Genomic DNA, 23714 nt, shown 5'->3' on the forward strand with positions numbered 1-23714 from the left:
ATGGCCAAAAGCCAGGGAGAGAAAGAGCCAGGGTCCCATATCCCCTAGAGAGAGCAATCCAGTAACCTAAAACTCATCACTGGACTCCATCTTTTAAAGTCTTCACCACCTTCTAATAGTGCCAACCTGAGGACCAAACACATCACACATGGGCCTTGTGGGATATGACAGATCCAAACTATGGCAGAATGGTGATTACTCCTGTCCCAATTTCCACCTGGTGAATCTAAGGCCCAGAGAAGGAAGCAGATGAATCTGGCAATGTGTGAAGTTGCAGTCAGAGCAGGGATTGGTTACAAATCTTAGTCTAGTGCTCACTCGGTAATAATTTTTTTAAAAATAAAGATGAGGATTCTCTTTTAGAAATAATTTAAGTGCGTATAATGTGATATGTTTTAATTTCCAACAACAGTAATTTCTGTTTTCTGGAAAGATCTAAGTAAAATATAATCTCCTGACTTTTTTAAAAATATAGACTTTAATTTTTAGAGCAGTTCTGGGCTTACAGAAAAATTGAGCAGAAGTTTACAGAGATTTCATATTTCCCTCCTTCGGTCCCCTGACCCTTGTAACTTGATATCTTCATGTGTTTTTTTTTTTTTTTGTGTGTGTGTGTGTAGAGAGACGTGAAGGGAAGATCTCATTGATTCAATACTATTTGAGTTCCTCAGGACTTCAGACAGACTATATGTAATGTATATTGCTTAAAAGTAGAAAAAATTTTCTTTATCTAAATAATGAATTTATTTTATTATGCAAGAAATTGGTCAAAATGAAAATACTAATTTTTGTCACACCAATGGCTTAGAAAAATAAAAATTCTTGTGCGCAGTGGCGCATGCCTATAATTCCAGTGGCTTGAGAGGCTGAGGCAGGACAATCATGAGTTCAAAGCCAGCCTCAGCAAAAGTGAAATACTAAGCAACTCAGTGAGACCCTGTCTCTAAATAAAATACAAAATAGGGCTGGGGATGTGGCCCAGTGGTTGAGTGTCCCTGAGTTTAATCCCTGCTACACCCTCCCCAAAAATAAATAACATAAAATAAAAATACAAATTTTCTAAAACATACCTTTTGCTTTATAACATGTCCATTACAAATTATAGCTTTTTTCCCTATTGATTCATCGCTTTTATTCACCATCACCTTTGCAATAACATATAGACCTGAAAGCAAGGCAGCTATCATTCTCTTGTAGAAATTCCACATATTAGCTTTTGTTCTTCCACAGAATCACACTGACCTTTCAGTATTTCAAGTTGGTAAGGTCAGTGTTGATTCACCTGCATGCAGAAAATAATCAAATTTCAATACAATCATACAGCACAAACCAGCATTAAAGGAAACGTTGTATATTTCACTATAAGCATTTAACTGAATTGATATATAACTCTTAAAACATTCCCCAATTTGTGGCATATCTACACTTTATCTCTCAGGATAGATATTTCCTGAATATTTCATGATTTGTTTTCATATCTCTATGGTATCAGCCAGGTTTTGATTTGCTTTGGAATATCAATTTCTCATAAATGGAGTATATGTTTTCACTTCCTTGGAAAAGGGTAATCTCTTAGAATCCTAATGTCAAGTGGGTAGTACGTGACTATATAGGATATTTATAGGATATTTAGAGTTCCCTTGAGTCCCCTCTGCAATATACCCTTCAAGGTCACATATTTGCTGCTTGAATACTTGTGTCATGGGGAAGCTATCACCTCACTACTACTACGTGACCCCAGGGGTAAACCAGGCTGGTTGCTTGTCCCACTGGGTGTGGTTCCTTTAATAGGATGCTGGCTAGTGGAATACAGAGCTTCGTTTGTGTCTGAAGAGTGTGCCCAAGCTTTCCGGAACCATGGACATCTGGAGACTGTGCTCTGCACTGGGAACCAATCTGCCATTGTTTAGCCTGTCTGGTGGGAAGGCAGGCCGGCTCCATTTGGGGCTGGAGGCAGGAACAAGCAGCTTGTAGAACATGGAGATTCCTGGCTAGCTGCTTGCTAGAAAGACAATGTTTTAAGCCACTTCGGTTTCCAGATGTCCCTCTCAAAAGTACATGATTGCCATTGGCGAGGATTAAAAAGGGAGAACATGTAATGTGTGAATTAATTACTCTTTTCTACTGATTATTCTTTTACAAAGTTTGGCAGCAAAGTTTCCATAAATTTTATTTTTTAGAATCTGTTTTGCTTTTTCTTTGCTTCCGAACAACTGTACAGAATGCTGATAGGCCCATAACCTTTCTTAGTATGATTTTTTATGCACATTCTTTTTTCACTTGGTTCACACATAATTTCTTACCCTAAGAATTCTTTCTGTTTCTGCTTTCTGGAGAATATAATAATTTCATAACATAATAACAAAATTTTAACAACATCAAATAAAAAAACCAACATTTATGGTAACTCATGAAATGGGAGAGTTTGCTCACAGGTTTTTCATCTACCTGTAAAGGAAACAGCAATAAATGTGGTATGATTAAGCTATTTTATCCAGGTGAGGTGGAGTTATATTTTAAGATATTAACCTGTTTTTTTTCTCTCGGGTTTCCATCTTGCTTTATTCTCTCTGCACCCCTGTAGTTAACTCTGTACTCAAGTGCCACGGGGAGGCAGCGAGAGGGCTGAAATTAGAAATAGCATGCTTGTTTCTGACATTTGTCACGAAGAAGCCTAAGCCCTTAGGGGATCTTAGAGAGTTTTGTGGAGAGGGTGCAAAGTTGGTATTTAAGGATATAGACAAAGTATTTTGGCCAGAAGCAAGGAGAGGAGAAAACAGAGAACTCCTCTGGGCTGTGTGGGAAACCAAGGAGAGAGAGCGGGGAAGAGGGAGAGACAGGCAGGAGGTAGAATAAATGAATTAGATGAACGAGAGAGCTCAGTGATCCAGAAAGAATTCTGCCTCTGCTTTCAGCTGTGCTCATGGAGCAGCATCAAAATCCTCAAGAGGAAATGATTGCCTGGTACCTGGATTTTCACAATGAATGCAGCCATTGGTGTGGGCTTCTGATTATAGCTCTCGATTTGCATAGTATAATGACATAAATGGAAGAAGAGGTGGACAGAATTCTCAGAACGGGTTGAAGATAAGTATGTCTACCAACCCAGCAGAATAGGAACATTTGGGAAAAAAGTTACATCAAATTATAGAAAATAAATGAGCAAAATACATATAAGGTGTGGACTGAGAAGCGTGGTGGCTGCTTACAATCAAGAATGATTTTTCTTACTTATATATTAGCATAAAATTTACGTACAGTAAAATTCAATGCACAATTCTGTGGTGTTGGCCAACATTTAGTCTTAAAATTACCACCACTATAGTTAAGATAAAGAATAGTTCTCTCACTTCCCCCAGATCCCCAGTATTACTGTGTGGTTAATCTCTCTCCCCTGGCAACCATTGATCTGTTTTTGTTCCAATAGTTTTGGCTTTGAAAAAATGTCTTGCAAATCATACTTAGAGAGTTTTTTGAGTCTGGCTTCTTGCTCTTAGAAAAATGCATCTGAGATCTATCCATGTTGTTGCATGTATCAACAGTTTGTTCCTTCTTATTCCTGAGCAGTATTTGATTGCATGTACCACAGTTGTTTTCAGCTTTTGGGGGTTGCAAATAAAGCTGCTATAAATGTTAACATGCAGGATTTTGTGTGAAGACAGGTTTTCATTTCACTTGGGAAAACACCTAGGAGTGGGATTGCTGCATTGTGTGGCGCGTGTTTAACTTCCTTAGATACTGCCAAACAGATTTCCAAGTCGGCTGTAACAGTTTGTATTTGCATCAGCAATACAAGAGGAGTTCTAGTTGCTCCACTTTGTACTCTCATTTAAAAAAATATTAGTTATTCTTTTGGTATAGTGAAGGGAGCCTGTATTCCCAGTACTTGGGTGGCTAAGGCATGAGTTTGAGACAAGCTTGAGCAACAAAGCAAGATCCTGCTTCAAAAATAAAAATAATTGTTCTAAGTATGGAATGATATAACATTGTGGGTTTAATTAATCTGAATTATTTATCATTTCAATGTTTACAATGAATTGTCAATTCAAATATTTTGCCAACTTTAAAATTTTTTATTGTAATTATTGCAGTTTAGAGTTCCTTAAGTAATCTGGCTCTGAGTCTCTAATGAAATGTATCATCTGAAAACATTGCCTCTCAGGCTCTGCCTTGTATTATTCCTATCAGTATTTTTTGAAGAACAAAAGTTCATCTGTTTGATAAAGTGTAAGATACTTATAGGATTTTCTTTATGGCTCAGACTTTTAGTATCATAGCTAAGAACTCTTTGTTCCAAAATTAAAAAGCTCCCCCACCTCTTTTTCCTAGCAGTTTTATAGTTTGTACATAGAAATTTTGGGTCTATGATTCATATTGAGCTAAATTTTGTGAAGGTACAAGGTAAGGCTTTAGGTTCTTCTTCTTCTTTTTTCCAAACAGAAACCCAACTGTTTCAATATTTGTGAAATAGTCTGCCTTTTCTTTATTGAATTGCCTTTGAACCTGTACTGAAACTCCATTGACCAAGTGTGGGTCTGTTTCTGGACTCTCCCTTATTTTCCATTGACCTGTATATCTAATCTGCCTCTCGTATCAATGGTTTTGACTATTATAACTTCATGGTAAGTCTGGAAATAGGGTAGTATAAATCTTCCAACTTTGTCTTCTCTTTCTGATTTTTGACGCAGCTCATAAATTTCTTAAAAGAAATTCTACTGCGATTTTGCCTGAAATTGCCTTGAATCTGTAGGTGAATTTGGGGGTAGGTCATATAAACAGTGTTGAATCATTGGCTCCAAAAACATAACATGTATCTTCATTATTTAGGTATTCTTTTAATTCCTTCATTGGTATTTTGTAGTTTTCAACATAAAAGTCTTATAGATACTTTGTAGGATTTATATATAAGTATTACAGGCTTTTGCTGCTATTGCAAATAATACTTTTAAAGTTTCAATTTCTAAGTTATTGTTAATATACAGAAATGTGATTGACCATATAGCCTCTGCCCTTGCTAAACTCACTTATTAGACCTACTAGTTTTTCTATGGTATATATATTTGAGATTTTTCTCTGTTGCCTATCATGGTACATGTGAATAGAAATGATTTATTTATCCTTTTCCATTTTAAATGCCTTTTGTTTGTTTGTTGCAATGGTTTAATTTTCTGTATAACACTGAAAAATACTGGGGACAGACATCCTTGTGTTGTTCCTGATCTTAGAAGGAAAGTTTTCAGTCTTTATCCATTAAATATGATGTGACCCTTGCTCTTTTGGGGTGGCCTTTATCAGGTCATGTAAGTTCCCATTTAGTCCTAGTTTTCTGGAGGTTTTAATCAGGAATGAATGTCCTAATTTTTGTCAAAGACTTTTCTATGTCTAGAGATGATCACTTGATTTTTCCTCTTTGTGCTGATGATATGATAAATCATATTAACTTATATTTTAAGTGTTGTACTGGCCTTAAATTTGGGGGATCAATTCCACTTGGTTATAATATACTATACTTTTTATATGCTGTTGGATTCTATGCTAGTACTTTGGAAATTTTTCCATCTGTGTTCATGAGCAGCATTGGTCCATAACTTTCTGTCTCTTATCTCTCTGTCTCCTTCCTTCCTTCCTTTCTTCCTTCCTTCCTTCCTTCCTTCCTTCCTTCCTTCCTTCCTTCCTTCCTTCCTTCCTTCTTTCCACTGGGCTTTGATATCAGGGTTAAACTGGCCTTATAAATTTAGTTGGAAAGCGATCCCTCTTGTAATTCTTGAGGAATTTGTGTAGAATTGGTAGTTCTTGTTAAAAATTACTTTTCATGATGAAAAGAAAATCCACACATTTAATTTTCTGTTAAAAATATTCACCCTATCTGGCAGGCAGCTTAAGTACCAAAAAAGCTTTACTTGCATAGGGAAGCTTCTACATAGATAATTTTACTGTGGAGAGTTTTGAGGATAAGTAGTTCTCCAATGGCACCAGCTCGAGGGCAGACTTTATTGAATATGGAGTGAAAAAAACTAATTTGCTGGGCAAGATTTAGTGCCAGGCACCTACATGGTATATGGTCAGGGTATCTTTAATACCCTCAAAAATTTTAAGCAGTATGATCAGTTTTAGAGGTGAAGATACAATGCCTCATGAAATCTAGGTAATTTCTTTTTATTAACAACCTGATTAAGAGATAGCACTATATTTTATTTTAAACAATACTTCAGTATGTGTTGATTTTAAAGATAGTGCATAATTTTTAAAATGTTTAATAAAAATTTCACAAATGTTGTTATTTAGAGATTTCTCATCTTATTTCTACATGCATCAAAATAGTGTTTGGTGAGACTACAGTGAGAGGTGTGTGTGTGTGTGTGTGTGTGTGTGTGTGTGTGTGTCTGTCTGTCTGTCTTCATTATGCTTCCCAGAGCTTTTTGCCAATTATTCAGGCATTAGGGATAAATCTTTATAGATGGCACTTCAGGTAAAGATGATATAGAGAGAACAAAAAGTACAAATTCCAAATAAGCTGAAGCTCTTGAAAGCCAAAGGCAAAGACAATGGTTTGAGAAAATAATATGCTGGTTTGTTTTAATTCTGAATTTCTTCTCTAAGTAACCAGAACCAAAATCTGGAGAATTCAGAAAATTGATTTTATTCCATGAATGACACATAAGGTAAGAACTTCCCGACCACCTGAGTTTTTCCAAGTTAGAATTTGATCAGTAGTTGGAAAGAAAAGGAAAATGGTGATGATACTAGATGTAGTCTGGGCCTATGCCATTGAGAAGGAGCCCAGTGTTTCATTTTCCACTTTGGATAAGCCTTGATTTCTGTCACCCACAGAATTAAAAACAAAATCCATGGATGATAGGAAGTCTAGATAGATGAGAGCCAATTAGATGGATAGTCGGCTTCTTTGGTTACAGCCCTGAGGAACTACAAGACTCCTAGAAAATCTCAACTACTACAGGACCCAGGTACACTGTAGCTGTGACAGAGTAAGATGCACGGCGAATTCTGTCTTTCTTTCATATAAAGTAGAACTTTCTATTTTTGTATAAGTAAAGAAAAGAGCAACTATCGTGTTTCTATTTCTCCCACTCTTGGAGAGGTGTGATCCCAGGACACACCTGTGCTCTGCCAGGGAGGAGTCTGTGGTTGTATTGACCCTCCCTGCGTAAGGCAGGGTGTCTGTTTAATTCAGGGGCTGGAGCATGAAACTGAGAAGAGGGTAGAATCCATTTTCTATGTAGTTAAACTGCTTTTTTGACCTTCACTGATTCCTGTGTTATCCCCAAATGGATTATAACTTGAGAGGAGGGAAAAGTGCTATTTACTACCTTCTACATAAACACGAACCTATTGATGCATGGACTAGGGTCCTTGAAACACAGTCCCAAGTGGGAGAAAATGAGCCTTCCACAGTGGTTAGGGCTTTGATACATGTGTAGGGCCGGCCTCATTTTGATATTGCACCTTGATGATAGCCAATGCATTCTGTTTTGTCCATGCAGATAAATTTTTTACTGGAATGGACCTCTGTAACTCATCTTGGCCCAGATTGGTCCTATGCAGTTGTGCCTTTAAAGTATTAGTGATTGACAGACAACTCCAGTGTAGTTTGTCTTCCACCAGGATCATAGGCCTGGGCTCTAAAACTAAGTTCCATGAAGTTGCAGTGAATGAGACCTGGCCTCTGAATTGCATTAGGTGTTAGCAGTTAACTTTAGTTCAGCTTGTCTAAATTAGGTTTCTCTCTGGCTTATTTGGAATTATATTTAGCTCTAGGGCCAAGGAGAAGCCAAGGAGAAAGTCTGAATCTTATCATCTCTTTTCCTTTATGAGACTTCCTTGGGCTTATTACCTCTTTTAATCTACTAACAACTGAAAAATTCCTTTAAAAACTCCTTCAAAAATTCTTCAGATATTTTTTCAGGAAAAGTAAATCAAAGCCATGGTATGATACCATATTATCCCTGTATTAGAATGACTCCTGTCAAAAAAACAGAAAATAACAAGTGCTGGCAAGAATTTGGAGAAATTGGAATGCTTGTAAACTATTGGTATAAATGTAAAATGTTATAGCTTCTATGGAAAATTGTATGGAAATTCCTCAAAAATTTGAATACAGTATTACTATATGACTCAGCAATTCCTCTTTAGGACATATACCCCAAATAATTGAAAACAAGGTCTCACAGAGATATTTATATATCTATGTAAATAGCAGCATTATTCACAACAGCCCAAAGGTGGAAACAGCCATTATGTCCATTGATAGGTGACTCAATACATGCTATATGATATATATGTATAATACAATAGCATTCAGCACAAAAGGAAGAAAATTCTGACATGCACTACAACATGAACAGATTTTGAGGACTTTATGGTAAGTGAAATAAGCCAGTCAAAGAAACGAATACTGAATGATTGCTCTGTGTGAGGTACTCAGAATAGAACAAAGTACATGTACATAGGCATGAATTGGCGTGAACATGCTCTATATACACAGATATGGAAAACTGTACTGTATATGTGTAATAAGAACTGTAATGCGTTCTGCTGTAGTGTATTTAAAAAACATAAAGTCAATAAAACTAAAAAAGAAACCCCCCAAAAAACAACAGAATGGTGGTTGATAGGGGAGGGGGGGATCATGGACGCTGTTTAATGAGGAGGGGAGTTTCGGTTTTCAAGAAGAAAACAATTATAGGGATGGGATATACAACAATGTGAATGTCCTTCACATCACTGGAGTGTATTTAAGAAGTAATAAAAATGATACATTTTTATGTCATGTATATTTTACCTCAATTAAAAGTGAAAATAACAAAAATACAAAAATAAAATATCCCTCTCTAAGACAAGTTAGATTCATTTGCATCCTCCCTGCCTTTCATCTTTATTTGTTCCTTGTCCAAAATCTCAAAATTTGCCTTCAGGAAATCTCTTTTTCTAGTTTAAATGGTCTTGCTACCTTTACCTGAGGTAAAATTTATTACAAATAATTTCTTGGGAAGTACAAATTCAGGGTAGTGAGAGTAAGGACCAAGAGGGCAAAGAGGAAAAGAGAGCAAACAGATGTAAGGTGCTGGGCAACATGTCAATTAAGAAATCAGTCCTGTGGGTCGTATCTGGAAGGAGGAGAGGAATTTACTTCCCAGCTCCTTCCCACCACCTGTCACTCCATAGTCAATTTCTTATTGTGGGGAGTTGGTACCATTATGCTTATGGGTGACATCATCTGGCCCCTTAAAAGGAATGCCATTAGGGAAGCCAGGTCTCATGTACTGTGGCATAGCAGATCATCCACTTGAGGGAGGCCATGATAACAGATGAACAGGCACTGGAGATGGAATCTACAGCTCTCCATGAGTAAGTGGCCAAGTGCCTGAGAGATGAGTGGGAACCCTTGACACCTGTGGGAAATCATCAACTGTGCCTCAAACAGAGGTGTACTAAAGTGAAATACAGTAAGTTAAAAAATAAGAAAAGGTGCCCAGGTTGGTGTATATGTATATTGTTCTATTGGAGCAACACGTTTAAAATGTAAATATCCAGCACCAAGATTTGTGGACAGATAAAATTTGATTGCTATAAATACAACTGGAAAACACAAAACTCATAATTTTCACTTTGGAGGATTTCCTGAATTAGTGGGTAAGTAAAGCTGCTGTAAAGCTGTCACAAACTGCAAATATCATTGTCTGCTAAAGGTAGTAGCAATAACTACTCTGCTAAGAATGCCTAACTAAAAGAGGGCACGAAGACCGTGCTATTCTTAATGCAGTCTGCCACATGGGCTCACTGTGGGGCTGGAAATGCTTAGAAGTTTAATATGTGGCGTGGAAAAAACCCACCAAGAATGGTCTGATGACTGGGGCTGCCACTATTGAAATCTCTAAACTGTTAAAAAGGCTAGAAAGTTGCTCTTTGAAGAGACATTGAGATGATGCCCATGTGAATTTTCCCCACCTGCAATTATGGTAAACCTCCTTGTTTAAAATAATCTAATGACAAAGTATTTCACTCTCCCAAGTTTAAGTTCCAAGTTGTCGATTCTGGACAAAGACACTGGCACACAAGGCTCAAGGATGTGGATACTGTTTCTTTCTCTCCACTGTCCTTCCCTCAGATATCCTGGCCAGCTGCCTGGGTCTTGGTAACAGCTGTGTGTGTCTCTTGTATTTCAGACCTTGAGATCTAGGAGCATACTTTTGAGCGGAAGAACTGATCTAGAGACAGAATTTGTGGGTTTATTTTTTCTTTCTGTAATATTTTGAGGGCATGAAGCAGGCATTGCCATATCTTTTATCTACTGACTTCCTGGTTCCTTTTATTAGTAGGGCACGAGAGAGGCTTGATTGGATTGATGTAATTGGGAAGGTATTTTTAGGATTTGCTCCTATTCCACTGAGGGAGAGCTCAGGCTGGGGTGATACAGGAAACAGGTCCTGCATGTGATACTTTGGCGCCCATGAAAGAGAAAATTATTAGGGAAGATTTTGTTTCTTGGAACATAACAAAATGGGAAAAAACATTTATGTTTGGTTCTTAATTTGTTCTAGAGAATTTGGTTGTGAGATGAAGTTCTGATTGTTTAAAACTGCAATATTTAATGTGGCAGTTTTTAGAATTTCTTTTAATCTAACATTTGATCTCATTATCCTCATATATTGGATGAGGTGAATGGAAATAATTTAGAATAACAAGAGGATTTTTTTTTTCTAGAGCATAGTATGAACTACCGTTCTTTTGCAAATCTTATAGGCAAAGGCCGAAATGGTTAACTGGGTCTCAGGAGGATACACAGATCGATGGATTGGTTTTTTGCAACAACCCATGTCCTGAAAGCGGGAGTTATATCATCCTGAGGAGGCAGTTGGTCTCTTCCTCCAAGAGAAACTACCAATCTGCCTCCAGGTGGCACGCATTAGAGATCATAAAAATATTTTAAAATCTTTCCTATATTGCAAGTGTGATAATAAACAATATTAAGTTTTGTTTTCATTCCACCTTGAGATTTAGCCAAGAGAGGAGTTGTTATCTTCAGTTTCTAAAGGAGAAAAATAAAGACACAAGGAGTAAGGATTTCCCCAAAGTCATGTATCTACTTTTTGCTCTATAAGCTATTTGTCTTTGGTATTCCTAAACAATACAATGAAATGGAGATAGACAAAAACCAGAGAACCTCAAACAGGATTTGAATCAATCTGGACACACAAGGTATATTTTAAAGACATAAAATTCTGTTTATGTCAGATATAAAATTGTGCAGTATATTGTATCTATACTTTTAATCAAGCATATTTATAGGGTACAACAAGTGCATTACATATTAAGTAGTCTAACTGAATTTATAGCAGTGAACTAAACATGGGAAAGTCTATTGAGAGAGAGATAGGTTTGATCTGTAAGATCTCACCTTGTAGGAAAAGCCATAAAAATGAAGGCAACTGTGACCCACGATTATGTATGTTCAGTGCAGTAAGTACTGCATGAAGCACTTATAGGTGTTCTGAATATTGAGCATGTGCATGTAAGTTGAGTGACCAGAACAAGTTCTTTTCTGGAAGAAACAAAGGGACATTCAAGTCTGACTTAAAAGTTACCTCTCTTTCCAAACTAATTATTCTGAAGCTTTCTTCTTATCTTTTCTTTTTTTTTTTTTTTTTTTGGTGGGGGGGGGTACTGGGGATTGAACTCAGAGGCACTCAATCACTGAGCCACACCCCCAGCTGTATTTTGTATTTTATTTAGAGACAGAGTCTCACTGAGTTGCTTAGTGCCTCACATTTTGCTGAAACTGATTTCAAACTCACGATCCTCCTACCTCAGCCTTCAGAGCCTCTGAGAATACAGGTGGGCACCACTGCACCCAGTGTGAAGCTTTCTTATTTTCATGCACATGAAATTCTTCAGTGTGGTTACTATCAGTTGTGCATACTCTTTGGTTTCCCTGTTTTAATTACTCCAAAGATTTAGCTGCTATTTTCTATCATTTATTCATTCATTAAACAAATATGGTTTGGGGGATTTAAACGGCTTTAGATGGTGAGGGTATGACCATAATTACAGCAAGTAGGTGCTTGTGTCCAGGAGTTTACAGTTAGAGAAACATCAGTTATAAGGAAAAAAAAATCTTCTTTTCAGACTGTGTGGCAAGTGCTATGAGAAAGGTAGATGGGGCAGTATAGTTTGCATTCACATGAAAGTGACATCCCACCAGACTTTGGAGGACTGGAAGTTCTCCAGAGAAACATGGTACCTAGGTTTAGCCCTGTGAGGAGCATGAGAGCTGGTCGGCTAAATAGGGTTGAAGAGGAAACACTCTTAAGAGGACTCAAGAAATTTTGTCTAAATTATCCCTGAGAGGGAAAGCTGGTCAGCCTCAATGATGTGGATCCCATAATTTTAATTCTTTAAGATCTTCTAAATTTCTCAGTTTGGTCACACACCTGTGTGAGCCCAAGTCTCCTCTGTATCTCTACAGTTCCAAAGGAATGGGTGGTGGTGGGGGTGGGGTATGGTAATATTTAGATGGAAAATAAAGCATTGTAGTAAATAATAAGAAAAGGAGGAATGGTGTGGGGAAAATAAAGTTCTAGATTGCCCAGTACTGTGTTAAGCAAAAAGCTTTTGTTCCAAATGAGGCAAGTGACAATAAAGACTCAGCTCCATGCATTTTAATTTTCTTGGAGGATAAAACCAAAAGAGTTGTTAGAAGAGTTTAATTATGACTACATTTTATTAGTTAGGTAGATAAACCTGAGAATTTGTAGATCTTAGTGGCAGAAAATCCTCTTTATTAGTTTAGTCCCTGTGGCAGAGACAATACTGCTTTTTCAGCCTGGATGCTCCAGAAGACTGCATTTCTCAGACCCCTGAGGTTAGGTTAAGGATGAAGTTTTATGTGACTGAGTTTTGGCCAATAGAATGAGTAGAAGACATGTAAGCCACATTGAAGCTTGGCCTTTAAAAATGTCTCACCTATTCTTTACTTTTATTAGCTAAAAAGCAGAAGCAGAACTGAGTTCTTGATTTCATGGCTTAGAAGAACCACTGGGTAGAACCAATCTATACAGGATTATAATATGAACAAGAAATAAATATATATTTTGCTAAATAAATATCTATTTTACAGTATTTCCAGAGATGTTTGTTCTTGAAGCGGAGCCTCATTCACCCCAACAAGTACACTCTTCCTTCTGGAGGGCTTGATAATTCACTGGACAGAGGAAGTGTGGGAGCTGGAATCAAGGTGACTTTTTTTTTTTTAAAGTATGGAACCAGCCTAGATGTCCATCAGTGGTTGAAGGGACAAAGAAAATGTGGTATATACACACAATGGAGTTTTATTCAGCTATTAAGAAAAATGAAATTATATTATTTATAGGAAAATGGATGGAACTTGAGAACATTATGATAAGAGAAAAAAAAAAAACAAACTCAGAAGGAGAAGGGTCATATGTTTTCTCTCATATGTGAAAGTTAAAGAGGAAAAGAGAAAAGACAGTTGTGGGGTGTCTCAGGAAAATCAAAGGGAGATTAGTAGAGTAGAGGAAAGGGACCAAGGAGAGGGATACAGGTAGGCAAAGGGGAAACACTGGCAGATGATATTGGCCAAAGTTTCTTGTTATTTTGTGTGTATATGTAATATGTAACAACAAATTCCACCATTATGTAAGATTATTATTATTATTGGTACCAGGGATTGAACTCAGGGGCACTTAACCACTGAGTCACATCCCCAGCCCTATTTTGTATTTTTTATTTAGAGACAGGATCTCACTGAGTTGCTTAGCTTTGAGGCTGGCTTTGAACTCTTGATCCTCCTGTCTCAGCCTCCTGAGCTGCTAAAAGTACAGGCATGTGCCATTGCACCTGGCTCTATTATAATGCACTAATAAAAATATGGGGAAAGGAGGTAAATTGAGATGGAGTTTTTCAAAATGAGCCTAATGAAGAAGAGCAGGTATAAGGATCAACAGTTATGAGGTTAAATTTCAATGTGTTATGTTGGAATACGATTTAGTCTTCTATTATGGGTGATTTTATAAATATACAAATATGGTCAAGGATAAAATATTTGTCTTACATGTTTAATTCCCTGTGGTATCTACTACCTACATACCTTTTAAAATTGTTAATGGATTGGTTCCTTCAGCTGAATCTGGAGAAAATCTTCTGGCTTTCTGAGTCAATGAATTCCCAGAGCTGTAAAGTTTATTCTATTTGTGCCTGAAATTGCCTTGAATTGTCCACATTTTCACATGAAGTACTTTGTTTAAATCACAGTAGTATATTTATGCTGCTTGCAACATCTACATTTTCCTGATTTTTTTTTTTTTTTTTTTTTTTTTTACTGCAGCATGCTCTCACTCTTCTTAAAAACTTTTCTCATTAGGTAGATTGTAAAAGCCAGCACCAAATGTCAAATCCAAGTTTGTTACACAAGCAGTTCGGAAGGTCAGAATGATCTCCGCAAGACACATACCAAAAACTAACTCATTTTTTTTTTTTTATTTTCCCGAAAGACTTTTCTTGTGAAATCTGGTTTTCACATCTTCCTATGCTTTTTCTTAATGACTTGCTTTTAAATTTCAAAATATGATCAGGACAAAGTGTTTTAGAAAGTTTATTGTGTTTTATTTATCTTTGAAATCTCTTGGATGATTCTTCACAGAGTTTCTTCCTAGAAAAGTCTTTTGCATAGAAGGGGTACTAAATGAGTATGTGTTGGCCAGTTTAAAGATTCGAGTTTGAGCTGGAAAGCAGATTAGAGGTCATCTAGTCCAATTCAGCCCTTCTGTGTTTGAAAAAAGAAACACCCAGAGAATTAAAACCGTCCAGCCAAGGTCACACAAGTTCAGTGCTGCTATTACTGATGGTGCTGTTTCTTTAATTTTGTGAGCAACTGGGTAATTTCTCAAAGCCAGCATTTCTCTCTTTTGATCCTAACATTAATGATGTGAGGCAGAAACACATATTATCAACCTTTTTGTTTTTCAACAAACGAAGAAATCAAGGCCCAGAAAAAAAACAGTCAAGTAGTTGGATCATTGTATACATTGATTCTACAAATATTGATTGAACTTTTATATGTACTGGGCACTGTTCTAGTTTTGTTTGAAAAAACAGACAAAGATTCTCTCCTCTTTTATCAGGAATAAGGAGAGAGAAAAAGAAAACACTGTAAGAAATAATGGCTGAAATGAGCAAGTTTGCCTCCTGACTTCAGTCCAGTGTGTTTCTCTCTGCATTTTTGTTAATTGATGAAAACAAATGAAATTTCTGGTGAATTGATTAATTTTCCCTTCCTGAAAAGAAACAACCCTTTGAAAGAATTTATCCTGCAAAGAATGCAGAGCATTTTAGATGCGGCAATAAAAAGAAGGCTTCAGAGAGTTATATAATTTTATGTGCTCAAGAGAATATGGGGAAACATCAGTACATGTTCCCTTTCTCTCCGGCTTTGAGATTTATGATTGGTCTGTTACAATAATAATAACTGAATATTGGCACAAGAAATATATTTGATTCAGTGGATAACGTTTGACAGCCCTAACTTGTGAAATGTAGAAAAGTTCTTGCAGGAAGCTCCAGCAGAATATGTAATATACAAGAAGGTATTCAGGGAACAGAGAAATAAAATCAAAGGAACCTGCTACCCAATCTGTTTCATTAAATATGAAAATTAAAATGCCTTAACAAAATGCTTGCTCTTCCTCTCTCCTCCCAACAAACAAAAGCTTTGGTAGGCAGCCTGAAATTGCTCATCAAGGAAAAAGACCAGACTCAGATTTTAAATGGCTTCTTCTGAATGAAGCAATTAATGCTAAAAGGAACATGTTGTCTCCTCAGCATTTGTAAGGTGAAACATTCATTGTGCTTGCTGGCACTCTGTCAAGCCTCTCCTTGGCCTAAGCAAGTACAGGAAGGGTTTGCTGCCTGTGCCCTTGACCTCTGATAGTCAGGAAGATTTGGCTGTTCAAGTTGACAGGAGCAGTTCTCCCTAGACTGGGAATGTGCCTGGGAAATATACTTCCGGGTCCCTCTCAGACTCTTGCTTACAGGCATTGGCAGGTCTGGCAGGATTGGCATCTCCTCCATTTGCAAAATAGAAATTTCACCCTATGATGTTTAGATTTTGAAATGCAATTCAAATAATGCAAAAGAGGATTGTCTTTACTTAGTTGTGTTTGTTCTGATTATTTGTTTTTTTCAAAAATATTCCCATCTTAAAATACTTATTGTGCATTTACTCACACACTGGCACATTTACTTAGGCCACATGAACAAATATGGTCTAGTGTATCAAAGTGTACCAGCTTGGGAAGGCTGTGGAGCTCGTACATAGGGCAAGACATGGTGCTGTCTTCAAGGATCCTTAGATTGGGGCTGGGGCAGGAAGAGAAATTTTTAATGACAGTAGAACATGGTGGCTTAGAGAGAAGTAGGGCAAAAAGTACAATTGAGCCCAGAGGGGTGGCAAGAGCTCTTTCCAATAGGATGAGTTATGACAGTCACTCCATACTTTGCTGTTAGGGCCCTGCAAATGGCTGTGGGAAGGGATGACCAAGAGGGTTTGGATTACTCTTTGTTCTCCTGGACCCTTGCAAGCAAAGGGCTTCATTTATTTGTTTCATGTATATATGCTTCTTATAAGGTTGTTTTTTTTTTTTTTTGTAGAACAAAGGGTTATATACCTATAGCTCTAGCTCTCTTTATTAATTAATTAATGCATTAATAATCTTGACAACAGGAAGCAAACTTCTTCCCATTATACATATGAGGAAACTATAAACATTATTTTAAGGTCAGTGCTATAATTAGTGATCCATATTTATTCCTCCGTGAAACCAAACTACTGAAACATTTTTTACATTTAATTTGGGAACGTCAGCAATCAGCACAGAGTCAAATAAATATTTCTTGAATGGATAAATGATGTCAGAAACTAGACCCATCTTTGCTAAGAATAACCTATGTTGAAGAAATCCTAACATTGAGTTCACTGGCCTCAAAGTTAAAGGAAGTTTCTACCAAAGCAACAGTAGATCTTGCAAGGAGACCTTAAGTGGTTCAGTTTAACCTTTCCTACATTCCGCTTAGTGGTTAATCTTTCTAGCTTTTGCTTACTCTCAATATTTACTTCTCATTTCCCAATCTTGGGGAATCACAGTAGCTTTTATTCATTTGATTAATTTCTAGGCAACTACATAAAGAAGTACACTTATTTTCAAACAACTGGTTTTCTTATGGTTTTCAAATTTCCTTTATGATAATAATATGGGATGAGGGAGGAAATCCTTTATTCTAGAGTCACAAACTACAACTACAAACTAGCTTATAACCTTGGGAAAGTTTTCTTCTTTCTTTTGGGTTCAATTTTCTCAGATGTAAAATGGGGAGACTATTCCCAGCTGACCTCTCTTATTGTTTTGGAGGGATCAAAGAACATGATCTAATTGGAATTGTACCGTGAACTATAAAGTGCTACATAAACCAAGGTGCTTATTATTCACTGAGCCTTGGGCCTGTCAGACCATATGATCTTCTTCCAGGGTTGTTTATTTATAGTTGATTAATTCCCCTTTACCCCCTCCCCACTCCTTTTGAGGTCCACAAAGATGGGGTATTGGCAAAGAAATAAAAAGATGTAGGTTTCATGTAAACAACTCCTCCCCTACTTAATCTTATTTTGGTCTCTCTATTCATATGTCTTCTTAATCATAAGGACCAAAGGAGGCAGCACTTTCTACACCCAGTTAGGATTCTGACTGCTTGAAGGCCCTAGATCTCAGGAAAAGACCATTCTCCTCCTCCTTTGCAAAATATTTTTTATGTCAGTTATTTTTCATTGAGAGATTTTATTACCTATTCAGAAGATAGAGCTGCAGGGCTTTTCTTTCTTTCTTTCTTTCTTTCTTTCTTTCTTCTTTTTTTTTGTCTACTTGTTTGACTTTTAAAATGCCTTTAATAATGAGAAAAATGCTTCTGCAAGAACATCATCCTCATGGCATTCCATCTTTATGATCTCATATCAGGTTCACTTTCCTGACAAAGTGCAAGGAAGGTCTCTTTCTGCCAGCGCTATCAGCTCTGCTGAAGCCTGGATCAGAGATGGGCTTTCCCTTAGTCCATAGTATCATTATCCATAATAAAAATTCTGGAAGCAGGACTATGCTGGCAATTTTGGTTTCAGGGATGATGTATGAAATAGAGAACAGTCCATTCTGGGCTATGAGTTGCTGACATCAGGAAAACTCCTTGTTACAGATAAAATAAGTCAATTTGACTCAGAAGACACAGAGAGGTTAGAGCTACACTCTTGTAAGGTAGCATGACCTTCTAGTATTAAAACAGCAATCTGCCTTCAGGCAGAGCTTGAAAGTTAAGCTTCTTTCTTTAGCTGAAGGAATCTGGTCAGAGATAGATGACAGGTGAAACTCTTAGTTTCACCATTTACTAGCTGGGTGACAGTAAAACTGACCACTGGTTGTTTATAAAGCGGGGATGAAATATCTGCTTTATCACCCTCTGGTGTGTTGTAAAGATTGAATGAGAGAATTCCCTCATGTGCATGATGATTCTGATTTTAAAGTGGTTTCTTATGGGAAATGGCAAGTGTATGATTAAGAACCTGGGTTTGGGTTGCATTCTTACATTTCTGAATTTGATTCCCATTATTTTCTAGCTCTGTGACCTTGTATCATTTGCTTAAGCTGATTGATCTTAAGATTCCTTATCTTCTGAATGGAAAATGGAATATCAAATTTATAGGGATACAAGAATGATTAGTTGATACATTATAATTATTTTAGCTTGGTACTTGGTGTGTGGTATGCCCTCTGTAAGCTGCTAATAATTGTATCTTATTTCATTCCTGACAAACCCTATAAGAAAAGAAAGGCAGCTTTAATAAGAGCTTCCACGGAGACATGATGTTCATCAGAATCACAGGAAGCCAAAGTATGTTACTCCACTGTAAAGGGTAAAGATAGAGTCTGAATCCAGTTTTAAGACTTAAATCCAGCAGAAATATCCTATAAACTCTGAGCATGTGACTGCTGTTAGTGTAAAACTGTATCCTCCTTTGGGTTCTTTCCTGAAAATGACCTGGAGGAAAAGATTCCTTAAGATTTCATGCTTAAGATTTATAGGAAGCCTATTATTGCTGACTCTACAAAATCTTTAGAACTTAGGACACCCTCTACATAAATCTATGATAATATTTGTGATGCATCTCCAAAGTGGGAAAAAGGAAATGTAGGAATCTCAACAAGGACTGAGAATTATGATACCCATGAGAAGTCATAGTCAGTAGCCAAGGAGGCACTTGTACTACAAAACCCTTACTTAAATTTCTGCTTCAACTGAAACCAGGCTCCTAGAGGGCAGATGTCAGATCTGGGAGGATTTTAGAGATGATCTAGGTGAAGACATGTGAATAATCAAAGCGAATGAATAATTGCACCTGCGTCGGTTCGTCCTATCAGTAATAAGCCACATTATTGGTCCCTCTGAATGAGGATTGGGCCTCTCACCTCCCAGTTTAGAAAGTATCACCTTTATTTATCAGTAGGCCCTGCAGGAACTTGAATTGAATACCACAATCTTCCCTCAAGGCCTGAAAGAAGATAAAATGTGGATGAATGTGGCTATAATTCCCAGGTAAAAGGCTTAGGTCTTTTCAAAGTAATGTGGAGATTCAGAGACAAATAAACCAAGCTTGGTTTGAAGAATCACAGGGGAGAACTCAGAAGAGGCAGCCTTTGAGTGGAGCCTTGTAAACCAGATGCTATGGAAGAGAAAGAAGAAGTACATGCATTGAATGGCCCAGAAGGAAAAGATGATCATTTCCTCTTGGGATAAGGATAGTCTATTTGTCTTTCATTAGCCTCAGTATCTCATCTGTCCACGAGGACAGGCATAGTCCTCTATATAGTTAGCTGATATGTGTGGAACATCCTGTATAGCACTGGTATCATTGGGTTGTTTGAGAGATGAATAATAAAATATCCTAAATTTTTAAAAATAAATTTTGCAAAATTGCAAGATGAGAGAGAATTCCTATGAGTCACACACTCTATGAGCTCATTTATTGGGGTCTTGTAATTGAGTAACCTTTGTGCATTTCTCTTGGAGTGTACTGTGTAAAGACAGGATGAAGTGGAGGAGGAGGAGGGTGTCTTGAAGAAAGGGACAGAGCATTGGAAGCTCAGGTGATTTACTTGAGGAGATGCCCCGAGAGGTGGCAGCGTTGGATTCTTAGGAGAAGTGGCAATGTTGGCTCTTAGGATCAGTTATTTTATAGACTTCTTATTTTGAAGTTTTCATAATTTTAGACTTACAAAATAATTGTGGAGAGTGCCTGTTATATCCTTCCCCAGTGTCTCTAATGTTGGTACCTTATACACTCAGAGAGCAATGATAATAACTAAGAAATTAACCTTGGTACACTATAATTTTCTAAAGTTCACACGTTATTTATATTTCATCAATTTTTCCACAAATATCCTTTCATCCCCAGGATCCAATTGAGAGTCCCACACTGCTTGTAGTTATCAGATCTCTCTGCCATCTAGAGTGGTTTCTTATTATTTTCCCTTCTCTCTCATAATCATGACCCCTTTGTAAAGGTTTGATGATGCTGGGCGAAGTGGCACAAACCCATAATCCCAGCAACTTGGGGAGCTGAGGTGGGAGGTTTGCAAGCTTGAAGCCAGCCTCAGTGACTTAGAAAGACACTGTCTCAAATTTAAAAAACAGAAATGACTGGGGATTAAAAAGTAGAAAGAACAGAATAAAAAAAAATCAAAAGATAACTCAGTGGTAAAGTAACCCTGGATTCAATCCCCAGTATCAAAAAGAAAAATGACTGATTAATGAGTCATTTTGCAGAATGTCCTTCAATTTTGTTTCTTTTCCTTTGCTTCATGTTTATGTTGATGGTATTGGGAAGGACACTGAAGAGCTGGAGAGGGGACACATTCTTCTCAGGGCATAGTATCAGGAATATTATGTTGACATGTACTATTGGTGACATTAACTTTGATCACTTGGTTAAGATGGCATCTGTTGGGTTTCTCCAGTGTAAATGTACTCGTTTACCCTTTGTAATGAGTAATTATTTTGAGAAAAGATGCTTTGAGACTACAAGCATGTCTGTTTCTACTTAAACTTTTAGTAAGAAACTAATTTTAGCATATACTGGTAGATCTCATTTGCTGCCCCTATTACTGTGCTCTTCTAAGGGTCATTTCCTTTCTTCCTCAATATTTATTATCTGAAATTCATTTTCAGTAAAGAATGTTGCTTTGCTGCTTATTTAGGCTCAGTTATTTTAATTCCACGCTTATTGCTCTTTTCAATAAAGCACAGATGGAGGAAAAAATAAAAAGAGTTTGGGCTATTGAAAAATATAATTTTTTTTGGAAAGGGGATGAAGATGGTTTTACTGATTTCATTAATATTGACCAAAGGCTTATTCCGATATAAGACATTCTATAAGATGCCATAGAAAAAAGAGAAATGCAAAAAAATGTATTCTAAAGTGACTGGCAAATTAGAAATAAATGCTTAAGCTACTTTTTGTGAAAGGGATAATAAAACTTCTCAAATAAGCATTGAACTGAAAAATAAGTACATCTATGATTATTGTAATGGTAAAGCTATCATAACACCCTTGATGATCATGACATATGTGCAGATCTCCTTAGTTTGTAGGGTTTCATGCATCATGGCCTCTTTCTCAAAGCATATAGAAAGATAAGCCATTTTGGCTGCCTTTGGGACCTATGATTCCTTCTTGCCTGGAAGAGATTATGAGGCTTCAGAGAATACAAACATTGCTCCCCATTAGAAAATGGGAAATTAACACACACACACAAACACACACACACACACACACAGTATTCTCCAAATTAAACATCTACTCTTGTGTGTGCTTTGTTTGTTTGTTTGTTTCTTTCTTTCTTCTTTTTTTATTTTTTGGTACTGGGGATTGAACTCAGTGGCAATTGTCCCCAGCCCTATTTTGTGTTTTACTCAGAGACAATTATACAATGGTATAATTGGTTTATACCAAACCAATTATACCATTGGTTTGGTATAATCTCAGTAACTGAATATTATCAGAGGGAAATGGGCTGGTATGGTCAAAATCACTGCCTTTTATTTTAACTAGTAGTCAATAAAACTAAACAACAATATTAAGGAGAACACCCAAAATCCTTCAGTGGGAGTGGAATGGGATGCAACTAGGGACAAACATAGGTTCTCTTTCTTTAGGTGAATGATATACTATAAAGGAAACATTTACAGATTCAGACAGAACACGAATTGCTTAGGACAGTCTCCTGATGGCATAAAAAAATATCTTCCTAACAGCAGAGTTTATTCATCTGTAACAGATTTGCAGGTACAATCTTTAGGTTTTTTTTTTTTTTTTTTTGGTGCTGGGGATTGAACCCAGGGACTAGCACATGTTAAGTACAAGCTCTACCACTAAGCTGAACTGACAACCCTCATTTATATTCTTATACAAATACAGGTAATAACCTGAGTTTGAAGAACAGATCAAATACAGATAATGACCTGTGTTTGAAGACACAGGAAATAATCTGAATTTTAGAGATGAGAAAACTTAATACCATATGCCAATTTTGCTAGCAATGGTGGATCTTGAGATGGAGTATTTGCTTTTCACTTTATGCCATTACCTCTGATCAGTGAAATTTCTGAAAATTCTTCACATCTGTAAATAGATGATGATTAGTATCATGTTTTCATGCTCAGAAAGGCCTTCAGCTGGACCAGTGATGGTAGAGTAGCTCTCTCTATATAAGGGCCCAGATAAACTCCAATCTGGGCTTTAGTTTTCAAATGATATTTTAAAAATTACTGATAAGGGATATATAAAGAACTTAAAAACCTCAACACACACACACACAAAAAAAAAAAAAAAAAAAACAACCAAATAACCCCATCAATAAGTGGCCAAAAGTACGGAATAGACGCCTCACAAAAGAAAAAATACAAAAGGCCAACAAATATATGAAAAGTGTTCAACATCTTTAGCAATTAGAGAAATACAAATTAAAAGTACACTGAGATTTTATCTTGCTTCAGTCAGAATGGAAATTATCAAGAATACAAGCAACAATAAATGTTGGCAAGGATTTGGAGAAAAAGGTACATTCATACATTTTGGTGGGGCTGCAAATTGGTGCAACCAATCTGGAAAGCAGTATGGAAATTCTTCAGAAAACATGGAATGGAGCCACCATTTGACCCAGTTACCCCACTCCTCAGTTTATAACCAGGACTTAAAATCAGTATAGTGACTCAGCCACATCAATGTTCATAGCAGCTCCATCACAATAGCTAAGCTAAGGAACCAACCTAGATGCCCTTCAACAGATGAATGGATATCGAAAATGTTGTGCATATACATAATGTTATATTACTCAGCCATAAAGAAGAATGAAACTATGACGTTTTCTGGTAAATGTATGGAACTGGAGACTATCATGCTAAGTGAAATAAGCCAATCCCAGAAAACCAAAGGCTGAATGTTCTCTCCGATATGTGGGTGCTGACTCACAATAGGTTTGTGGGGAGATGGAGGTTCACTAGATTGGACAAGGGGCAATGGGGAGAGAGCAAGGGGATAGAATGTTAAAGACAGTATAGTGAATCAGACATAACTTTCCTAT

The 23714-nt window shown here is 36.9% G+C and overlaps 1 protein-coding gene across 11 annotated transcripts in view; it reads left to right on the top strand.

Annotated features, from left to right (window-relative positions):
- Positions 1 to 23714, top strand: part of Tprg1 (tumor protein p63 regulated 1) — a 597429-nt gene that overhangs the window by 397628 nt on the left and 176087 nt on the right. For 5 of the 11 annotated variants that reach the window (XM_071615181.1, XM_071615180.1, XM_071615188.1 and 2 more), the window contains exons 1-2: positions 6930 to 6965; positions 13136 to 13252. The exons of 2 other annotated variants lie outside the window; for them this stretch is intronic. Coding sequence is in view for 2 of the 9 variants with exons in the window: in XM_071615192.1 (XP_071471293.1) it covers positions 13136 to 13252 (117 nt within the window). In the remaining 7 variants the exon portion in view is untranslated. Of the gene's footprint in view, positions 1 to 6928; positions 6966 to 13135; positions 13253 to 23714 lie in introns of those variants that run through there. 4 more of the 11 variants (XM_071615192.1, XM_071615179.1, XM_071615190.1 and 1 more) reach the window with 3 other exon arrangements.

This window comes from Marmota flaviventris, chromosome 8, assembly GCF_047511675.1.
Source record: "Marmota flaviventris isolate mMarFla1 chromosome 8, mMarFla1.hap1, whole genome shotgun sequence".
Classification (NCBI taxonomy): Eukaryota; Metazoa; Chordata; class Mammalia; order Rodentia; family Sciuridae; genus Marmota; species Marmota flaviventris.